This window comes from Herpailurus yagouaroundi, unplaced genomic scaffold (genome assembly GCF_014898765.1).
Source record: "Herpailurus yagouaroundi ecotype Mexico unplaced genomic scaffold, PumYag 217, whole genome shotgun sequence".
Classification (NCBI taxonomy): domain Eukaryota; kingdom Metazoa; phylum Chordata; class Mammalia; order Carnivora; family Felidae; genus Herpailurus; species Herpailurus yagouaroundi.
The window spans coordinates 3,014,690-3,025,155 of record NW_024412448.1 but is presented as its reverse complement, the minus strand read 5'-3'; the positions used below and the strand labels follow the sequence as shown (position 1 = coordinate 3,025,155).

Genomic DNA, 10,466 nt, shown 5'->3' with positions numbered 1-10,466 from the left:
TTTTTTTAATTTTTTTTTTTAACGTTTATTTATTTTTGAGACAGAGAGAGACAGAGCATGAACAGGGGAGGGTCAGAGAGAGGGAGACACAGAATGGGAAGCAGGCTCCAGGCTCCAAGCTGTCAGCACAGAGCCCGACGCGGGGCTGAACTCACGGACCGCAAGATCATGACCTGAGCCGAAGTCGGCCGCTTAACCGACTGAGCCACCCAGGCGCCCCCAAATTAGCCATTTTAAAATGAACGATTCAGTGGCACTGAGTGCATTCAGTGTTTTGCAAGCATCACCCCTGTCTGGTTCCAGAACACTTGCGTCCCTCCAGATGGAGACCCCGTACTCACGAAGCAGTCACTCCCTATTCCCCCCCACCGGCCAGGCCCTGGTGCCTACCACTGTGCCCTCCAGCTCCGTGGATTTCACATAAAGGGAGTCCTGCGGCGTGGCTCTTTTGGGTCTGGCCGCTTTCCCTGAGCTGTGTCTTTAAGGCTCGTCTGTTCAGTAGTGTGTCAGGAACTCATCGTTCTTACTGCTGAGCAACCGTCCGCAGTGTGGCTGTGCCTCATTCGGTTCCTCCATTCACTGCTTGATGCACTGAGCTGGTATTACTTTTCTAATATAAAAAAATATTAGGGGTGCCTGGGTGGCTCAGTCGGTGTTTCTCTCTCTCTCTCAAAAATAAACATTAAAAAATTTTTAATTAAGTCAACTTTGAAAATGTAAACGTCAAAGGTGTTAGGGGCCACCCTTCAATGCGGGGGTGCGTGCAGAAGCCCAGAATAGAGGTAACAAACAAATATGCTGATGTCCTAGCCTCTGAAAAGAGCTTGGTATGAGCGGTGATACCCGAGAGTTGAAGTTAGAAGCCTCCAAAGCAGTGAGCTCAACCAGAAAGAAGGGGAGCAGAGAGAAGAGGTCCCCCCACAGTGGATCAGCAGACCAGGTTCTGACCCTGGCTGTTCTCAGACTCCCCCCACCCTCGGGGGAGCTTCCAGAACGTAATGGTGTTCTGAATCGGGATGTCAGCGTCCTTCTGGTGTTCGTGGCTCTGGGGTGGGGCCCAGGCGGAGTAGTTCTGTGCCAGCTCCCGGGTGAGTACAAAGTGTCGCCAGAGTTGACCAAGCCCCGCGATCCCCACTATAAAGATCGGCACAAACCAGCCGGAGAGAGAGCAGGTGCACCTTCTAGAAGGTCCTGACCACAGGCCAGAGAGAAAGACTGGAACGAGCAGAGACGCAACCCTTTCCTGGTGACCCGAGGAGGGTCGGTGGTGGCAGTGGGGCCCAGGGCAAGGGGGCCGCCAGGCTGCTATGGGAGGTGGTCTCTGTGGGTGATACCGCAGCTCTAACCTGCCTCCCCTAACGGCCAGGTTCATTAAGATCGGCGACAAGGAGATGGAGTATCACCCCAAGTTCCGCCTCATCCTGCACACCAAGTACTTCAACCCGCACTACAAGCCCGAGGTGCAAGCCCAGTGCACCCTCATCAACTTCCTCGTCACCAGGGACGGGCTCGAGGACCAACTCCTGGCTGCCGTGGTGGCCAAGGAGCGCCCAGATCTCGAGCAGCTGAAGGTACCGGGGCCTGACGTCAGCCCCACGTGGCTCGGGGCGGGCTGTTCAGTCACAGCGAGGTTCCCTGACCCAGCAGCGGCCACCCCAAAGCATCCCAGCCTGTCGCACCGATGGCATTAAGTGCACCAGAACGAGCCACTCTTCCTCCCCGGTGGCCTCCCAAACCGAATTCCAGACCAGACGACTAATTCACTGACGGCAGAGGAGCCTCAGCGGTGCCCAGACGGCCCCATGTGCCAAACCGCTGCCCCACCAGCATGGCCTTTGCGGCCGGCCCCTGTGCGTGGTCAGAGCGGGCTCAGAGTGGTCCCAGGCCCTGCTCCCTGGCCACACACGGCTGCCCAGGACAGGCTCAGGCTTCTCCCGTCCGTGCTGGGGCCTCAGCTGAGCGGTGGGGGCAGCGCCGGCCGCTGTCTGGGCCCGCCCCCCAGCCCCGCGGTCTGTCCCTCCTGCAGGCCAACCTCACCAAGTCTCAAAATGAATTCAAGATTGTTCTGAAAGAGCTGGAAGATTCCCTGCTGGCCCGTCTGTCGGCGGCGTCGGGGAACTTCCTGGGGGACACAGCCTTAGTGGAGAATCTGGAGACCACCAAGCACACAGCCAGTGAGATCGAGGAGAAGGTGAGCGCACATGGCCGCCTCCGTGGGGGGCCGCCTCCCCCGGTCACTGAAAAGAGAAGCCACAGTCCCATGCATGCCCCGGGGCCCAAGGCAGGAGCAGCATGCCAGCTGCCGGCCGAGGGTCCCCCCAGGCAGGGGGCGGACCCACTGCCCTCTGGCGCTATCCACCTGCTCGTCCCACTCGAGCCCCATTTTTTTTTGAGGTACAAGAGGCAAAAATGACAGAGGCTAAAATCAACGAGGCCAGAGAGAACTACCGGCCAGCCGCAGAGAGGGCGTCCCTGCTGTACTTCATCCTCAACGACCTCAACAAGATCAACCCCATCTATCAGTTCTCGCTCAAGGTGTGGGTGCAGCCAGGCTCCGGGGCGGGGGGCCTGGAGTCCACAGAACCCCCAGCCGTCAGGACAGTCGGGGTCCAGGCTGTAGACAGAGGTGGGAAGAGGGAGCTGGGGCACGGGATCTGTTCCAGGCCAGCACCCCGGGGAGGGGCTCCTCTCCCGGTGCCCCAGACCCCCACCCGCCGCGGAAATAAACTGGAGCCCCCACAGGAAGCACGGGGTAGCCTCCAGCCCCATGAGCCTGTATGCACCCCTTCCCCAGGCCTTCAACATGGTGTTTGAGAAAGCCATCCAGAAGACCGCCCCGGCCGAGGAGGTCAAGCAGCGAGTGATCAACCTGACGGACGAGATCACCTACTCTGTCTACATGTACACGGCCCGCGGGCTCTTCGAACGGGACAAACTCATCTTCCTGGCCCAGGTGGCCTTCCAGGCAAGTCTGGCCTCCCTTCTCGGAGTGTGGCCCGCAATGCAGATTCCCGAGTGATGGCGTTCGTTGGAGTCATCGAACGATGCTGGGGGACCTGCTTGGGGTTCTGTTGACACCGGGCGCGGTTGTAGGTGGCAACCACTGGAGGGGAGGTCCGTTAAAGAGAATTCTACAAAGACCCATCATTCTCACTGCATTTACGTTAATGCCGAGCAAGCAGTCCTGCGCCAGCGGGCGGATAACCACCCTGGACGCAGAACGCTATCTCTTAAGGAAGTAAAGATACTGACGGATAAATAGTTCTCCTGTTCATACAGACAGACCCGCTGAAATTGACCAAACAGCCATTAAATGGATTGTTCCATTAAATCGATCAAACAGCCCCTCCACCCTCTGGTTCACGGTCTCATGGGTGTGACAGAAAACACGAATTTCTAGATAGCTTCTGGAAGTTTGCTTCCCTTCCAAACTCAAACTATGAGTCAGGGTCCAGGTCGAAGAGGTTTTCCTTCACCTGCATGAGTTCCTGAGCGGCAGGCCCGGCGTGCGCTTTCTCCCCACCGAGGGGGCAGCAGGATACTTGATGCACGCCCTAAATTTCCAAAGGAGTTTCTCTTCTGACCAAGAGACAGAAAGAAAAAGAGAGAGAGGGTCTGACTCGCGTGAAACTCTGCTCCGTGGCGTCGGAGAGGAGCTGCGCGGCTGTCCGTCTGTGGCGCTGCGGTGACCGCGGCCCCAGCTCCCCGGCCAGATGGACAGAGTGGGCCGAGCCACCTCTCAAGGGCCGAGACTCGGCCTGCTGGGCGCCCACAGAGCTGGTGGGCACGCGTGACAAGGCGACATGGACTAGGACCCAGAAAATTCCCCGTCCCGAAACGTATGTGTATATGTACCGGAGACGTACGTGTCCCAAAGAACTGACTTGTATACGAACACAGCAGCTCTGCTGATAATCAATCGCGAGGTGGATGTGGCCCAAACGTCCATCAGAGGATGAGTGGATAAACCACACGTGGCCTCTCCACACGACGGAACATCATTTGGCTACAATGTGGGTGAACCTGGAGGACAGAGTGACAGAAGCTGACGGGAGCGGGCCACATCTGCAGGATTCCACTGCACGGGGCAGATCCAGACAGAGCATAGACCCTGGGGTCACCAGTGGCCCCGGCTGTGGGTGTGTGTCTGTGTGTGTGTGTGCTGTGCACAGGGTCAGGGGTTCCCTTTGAGAAGAAGAGAAAGCTCTGCTTCTAGATAGAGGTGATACGATTTTACGAAAATTTTACGCTTTAATAGGGGTAAGGCGGTACATTTTGTGTCCTGTGTATTTTACCACAATTTAAAAAATCAACAAGTCAAGGTGAAAAGAAAGTCTTGCCCGGACCCAGAGGGCAGGACGGGCCAGGGGTGTGAGCTCCTCGGCCTGCCCTGCGTCTGTCTGTACGTCTGTGACCGAGGTCCCAGGTGCTCCTGCCAGGGGCTGGCGGCCGCCCTGCCCTGCCGTTGTGGGCTGACGTCTGAGCGGCCCCCGTGTCCCCCCAGGTCTTGTCCATGAAGAAAGAGCTGAATCCGGTAGAGCTGGATTTCCTCCTGCGGTTCCCTTTCAAGGCCGGGGCCCTGTCGCCGGTGGACTTCCTGCAGCACCAGGGATGGGGCGGCATCAAGGTGGGCTGCGGGCCCCATCACTGCGTCCCCTCTCTGCCGCCCAGCCCCTGGGGCTCACGCTGGGGACGTTTACAAGGCGGACATTCAGCGAAACGGGGCGGGGGGCGGACCCCGGAGGAGGGGCCGGGGTGCAGAGGGCTACCTGCCGGCTCGCAGGAAACTACCTTCTTGTCTGAACCCGGCGGTCCTTACGACCCGCACACAGCCCTGCCTGCACCCCGCAGGCTGAGCCACGGGCGGGGCGGCCCCTCCACCACCAACCCCTACCTCCCGTTCTGGCCGAGTGCAAAGGGCCAAGGAAGCTCCTCCGATTCCGGGCACACGCACTCAGGGGCCCTGGGGGTCTCCGTTCACAAGACCTGAAGAATGGGGTCCCCTGCGGTGGGAGCGGCCCCGGTCCCACAGCCCTCTGGGGGGAGGGGGGGAGGAGGCCGGCCCCGGGTCATGCGCTCCGTGGTTCTATCCGGGGCCCACAGTGGAGCCAGCGGCTCCTTTTAGGGCTGAGCCAGGCGGCCCACCCTCCGCCAGCACCGGGGAGCTGAAAGGCCATCTGCCCCCAGGCCCTGTCGGAGATGGATGAGTTCAAGAACCTGGACAGCGACATCGAAGGGTCCGCCAAGCGGTGGAAGAAGCTGGTGGAGTCAGAAGCCCCGGAGAAGGAGATCTTCCCCAAGGAGTGGAAGAACAAAACTGCGCTGCAAAAGCTCTGCGTGCTGAGGTGCATGCGGCCGGACCGCATGACCTACGCCATCAGGTGGGCGTGGCGCCCGGCGTGGGGGAGGAGCTGCCTGTGGCCCCACCCTGTGGGGGGTGGGAGGGATGGGGACCCCGCCCACTGGCGCTCCGCCCCCTCCTCCTGCTAGCCTGAGGCACAAGTGATGGGGAAACAGGACACCCCACCTGAGCCGTCAAGATTCTTCAAAGTGTGGGCGTTAATGGCTCTGGGGCCACACAGAGTCCTTTTAAGATGCAGTGGGAACAGTGGCAAAGCCATCAGCACCCCAGGACTTTGATGCCCTCACTGGCTAAATTGAAGCTCAATCTTTTCCTCAGTTTTGGCTCCTTTGCAGAGAGAACTGTTCCAATTTCGTGAATAATTTCTCTGCCCCCAAAACCTCTGCACGACTGGAAAATTAATCACCATGGCCTTTCGGCAAGCCATCCCGTTCACACCCCTGCTGGGACTGTCCTCTCACAGAAAGGCTCCAGGAGCCACAACATCACAGAACACCTGCACCGATCCCCCACGGGTGACACCTGAGATGTCCCATCCACCCTCACCTGGAGCAGAGAGGACTTCCCTCCTGCCCACCAGGGCGACCAGGGAGGATGGAGATGCCACCAGAAGGAGGGAGGACAGAGCAGACAAGGAACCAAGCTCAGTGTCTGTTCTCCGACATGACACATTACAGTGTCTTTGCCTTTTCTTTGTCCTAGCAGAGCCCAAAAGCAGCCAGATTCCCCAAACGGTGCCTGTGTCCCTAACAGAACTCCCCTCCAACCAAAGCAGCGGCCGGACTCTGCCACTGGCTGTTCACAGACATTTCTGTTTTGCTGTTTGCTGGGGGCTCACGGGCAGGGCAGGAAGGGGCCAGACAGAAACAAGACATCCCCGTCACGTGCTGGAAGAAGTTGGAACAAAGTCTGGGAAAGGTCAGGGTGAAGGACGCACAGCTGGCCAGCACAGCGGGCACACGGCCCCCTGGGGGAGCTGGGCATATTCGGGTGTCCCCGCCGGCTGCCTCCAGAGCACTGTGGTGAGTCACCACCTGCGCCCACTCTCCAACATGGCACGATACGGTGTCACGAAGGAAGGAACTCGGACCCCATGAGCGTCTGCACCTTGCAGAGGCCTGGGCGACCCCAAACACCAGGTGAACCCAAATCCCGCTGTGACGTTTCTGCAGTGTCCCTGGGTATAGAGAAGCAGTGTAGCTTAAAAGCAAGGGAATTGAAATCCACAGCAAGAAACAGCAGCACTCATCGAGGGCATACCGTGTGCCAGGCACCATTCAAAGCATGAGCTCACTCGGGGGCCCCCCCATGGCCCGAGGCTCACTGGCCCAGAGAGGGTGGCACCTGGGGGTGGGGGTGCCGGCAAACATCTCTCCCAACAAAGGCCCTGGTTTGCAGCAGTTTCTGTGATGTGGCTTCTCCACTGTGGCTGTCGTGGCTGGGAGCGGGCTCCCGCAATCCTCTGCCAAGGACTCGGCGCCCAGAGTGGCGGAGCCCATCGGGAACCAGTGTGCGCCGTTCATCGTTAATTCACCGGCAGAGAATGACCACGTGGCCTGGCCACATCATTAGTAACCGTGATTTAGTGACATTCCTGCCTACGTTCCAGAAGTCCTTCCTGGACAAGGATCCTAGCATCCACATTCCCAGCCAGTTCCAAAGGCCGGAATCGAGGACAACTGGAGGCCTTTGGAAGGCATGCCCCCCCACCCCACCCCTCCTGGCCAGGAGCCAGCATCAGTTTGGGAAACCGCACAGAAGCCAGCAAAGGCCAGAGCAGCGGGTGAACACTGTAAAAGTGTCCCTGGAAAGTCCTGAGCCTCCGAGGTTCCCCAGGGAGTCAGAGGGAGGGAGTCGGAGGGTGTGGGGTGGCCTCCAAGTGAGCAGGCCACCAAGAGGCCACCTGACGGTCCTCCAAGATGAGGACAGAGCATCCAGATGGCCGGCTGCTTGAGAGCGAGCACCTCCTCTCCCACTGTTCTTTCGGACTGACTTGCTTCTTCTAAAGACACTGAATCCTAGCATTTCAGCTCCTGTGACTCATTGAGAATACAGTAAGCTCAGCCGTCGGTGATGGAGGGAGAGGGGCAGAGCGAGATCCAAAGGTCACCCCAAAGAACACTAGATCTCCCATGAGAGGGGCCTCGATGGACCCCAGACTTCTGAGGGTCAAGAAAGACAGTTTGGGACTTGGAACAAAGAAGTGCTTTTGTGAAGAGAGATATTGATGTACATTCCTTTTTTTTTTTTCCCCTGTGATTTTTCTGATGAAAAATCTGATGTTTTGTGGTCCTTGAAGTTCACCAAAATGGCTACAACGTGAACATCCTTCCTCCTCAACCCCTGGTCGGAGGACTGCCAGGATGCAGAGCCCCATCTGTGTTCTCCTTCTTGCCGCCCTTGCTGGAGCAGAGAACTTGACCCGACCCCTTTCTTGGGGGCACAGAGGGCTCGAAGGACCCAGGGGCCTCCTGGCACCAGGGCGTGCTCATCTGTGATGCCCTGGGTTGTGGCCCCACTGGGGCTTGTGTCCCCACCCCCCCCCCCAAGTGACCTGGGAGCCTCTGAAAACGGGGCAGCGTGACACGGCCTCACCTGCTCGCATGCAGGCCTCTCCAGGGAAGGGTGCCCTGCAGGGCCGGGCAGAGACAGGGGGTGCCAGCACCTGCTCCCCCTCCACACCCTCTCCCTGCAACGAGGAAAGCCCCCACAAGGACTGCCTTCCGGCCGGGGACATCCTCTGCCTTAGAAAGCCTCCTAAGAAATGGCCCTTCCCCCTGGGGTCACAGCCCACCCTGTCCCCCTCTGCCTTCGGGGCTGACCAGTGCGTCTCCCTCAGGAACTTCGTGGAAGAGAAGATGGGCAGCAAATTTGTGGAGGGCCGGAGCGTTGAGTTTTCCAAGTCCTACGAGGAGAGCAGCCCCTCCACGCCGATATTCTTCATCCTGTCCCCAGGCGTCGACCCCCTGAAAGATGTGGAAGCCCTGGGTGAGTGTGGCCGGCTGGGGCCGGGGGGGGGGGGGGGGGGGGGGTCACAGAAGGGGGCCCCCACATCATTGGTCGTCAGCAAATGCCCATCAAAACCGCGGTGAGGTCTCACAGCTTCTGTCAAAGACCCAGAAAGTGATGGGCATCAGAGGGAGCGTGAAAACAGGTGTCCGAGCAGGTACTTCGTAGGGCTGTTGGCTCGGCCAAAAGGCAGATACAACCCAGCGTCCCTCAACTACTGAATGGCTAATCCCAACGTGGTAAATCCATTCAACGGGCTGGCGCTCAGCCACAAAAAGCAATAAAGTGCCAACACGCGCAACCCGCAAGGAGCTAGAAAACACTGCGCCGGTTGGAATCCAGGCCAGACACAGAGGCCCCATTTATGTGGTTCTGGTTATCTGAAACATCCGGGAGAGGTAAATCCGTAGCGACAGACCGCTGTGATGTGGCAGCAGTGGGGGGAGCGGGGAGCGGTGGAGGGAGAGGAAGTGGAGGGGCGGGGCATCATTCGGGGTGATGAAAACGTCCTGGAACCGGACGGATGGTTGCACAACATCGTGACTATTAAATGTCACCAGACTGTATGCTTTAAGATGGTTCTTAAATGGATAAATTTGACGTTCTGAAGTGTGTTTTACCACAATACAAAACAGAGCAGGAAGCGTGTGGAATTCTCAGCTGGGTTGCGGAGCCTCAACCTTCGTCAGAGGCCCCCCATGCATTTCCTCTCCTTTAGGGAAGAAACTGGGATTCACCATAGACAACGGGAAACTGCACAACGTGTCCCTGGGGCAGGGACAAGAGGTGGTGGCCGAGAATGCTCTGGATGTGGCGGCAGAGATGGGACACTGGGTCATTCTGCAGGTACGGAGGCGCCCCTCTGGTGCAGGGGCTCCCCACCCTGAGGCGGCCGTGGGGACAGGCCCGAAGCCTCGAAAGAAAGCCGGTCATGGGGTTCGCACCCACAACCGTGGGAGGGGACAGGCGGCTCCCAGGACGCTGGGGTTAGGCCCGAGGACCCCGAAAGAGATGCTGTTCACAAAACACCCGAGTGGCCAACAGCACCCCTCCTCCTCCTCGTTTGGGGGAAGCAAAAGTGGCCTGGGGGCACTCTGTCCACACTTTGGGTAAACCCGGCTGGGCCCAGCAGCCTCTCCACCCCCTCTCCTGCACCTCAACCAACACCTCTAGGCCTGCCCAGCTCCCACTGACCCCAGCGGGTGCTGACCTCAGTCTGCAGGGCCAGCCTGGTCCCACGTGGAGACCCCAGCTTCGGGCCATTCCTTTTTACCCAAACCTCTCAGGGGAGGGGTGGGGACCGTAGCGTCCAGCCTTGTGCCGGCGGGGGTGGGGGGTGGGGGCGGCCGGGAAGGACTCACCGCGGGGCTGGGGGTCTTGAATTAACGGAGCACAAGAACGGACTCCCAGGCCTCAGCCGTGTAGCGGACATTCCCCAGCGCGCCCAGGGGAAGGGTGGACAGCGGGCACCACCCCCTGCCAGGGAACGCGGTCGCGGCGGAGAGGGGCGCGTGGGCGCTGAGCCCCAGTCTCGGCCGCAGAACATCCACCTCGTGGCGCGGTGGCTGAGCACACTGGACAAGAAGGTGGAGCGATACAGCACGGGCAGCCACGAGGACTACCGCGTGTTCATCAGCGCCGAGCCCGCCCCCAGCCCCGAGTCCCACATCATCCCCCAGGGCATTTTGGAGAACGCCATCAAGATCACCAACGAGCCGCCCACGGGCATGCACGCCAATCTGCACAAGGCTCTGGACCTCTTCACTCAGGTGAGGCGCTTCCCTCTGGTGCGTCCCCGGCCCCCCGGCCCCCATGCAGCCCCAGCCCCTGGCCCCCACTGTGGGGGGAACTGTGGGGACGCCTCTGCACAGGTCCTCGGCGCAGCACGCCACACCACAGCGCACACTCGCACCTTGCACCACAAAATCAACATGTCCGCGCAAAACTGAGTCGAATGTGCGATGTGTTCAAATTACGGCTGTAAAAACCAGAAATGCGTATTTTTAACCACTTTCGCGACCTGCGAGTCAGTGCAGGTAAATGCAGTGTGCGTCACCTCAGGAAGGGGCCCTGCTCCTGGCGGTTTGCTCGGGGC

The 10,466-nt window shown here is 59.4% G+C and overlaps 1 protein-coding gene across 1 annotated transcript in view; it reads left to right on the top strand.

The window, feature by feature from the left end:
- DNAH17 (dynein axonemal heavy chain 17) overlaps positions 1-10,466 on the top strand; it is a 112,935-nt gene that overhangs the window by 90,810 nt on the left and 11,659 nt on the right. The window contains exons 52-60 of the mRNA XM_040456779.1: positions 1,367-1,571; positions 2,027-2,191; positions 2,395-2,535; positions 2,795-2,965; positions 4,505-4,627; positions 5,188-5,381; positions 8,202-8,350; positions 9,090-9,217; positions 9,913-10,140. Of these exons, the coding sequence (XP_040312713.1) occupies positions 1,367-1,571; positions 2,027-2,191; positions 2,395-2,535; positions 2,795-2,965; positions 4,505-4,627; positions 5,188-5,381; positions 8,202-8,350; positions 9,090-9,217; positions 9,913-10,140 (1,504 nt within the window). The remainder of the gene's footprint in view (positions 1-1,366; positions 1,572-2,026; positions 2,192-2,394; positions 2,536-2,794; positions 2,966-4,504; positions 4,628-5,187; positions 5,382-8,201; positions 8,351-9,089; positions 9,218-9,912; positions 10,141-10,466) is intronic.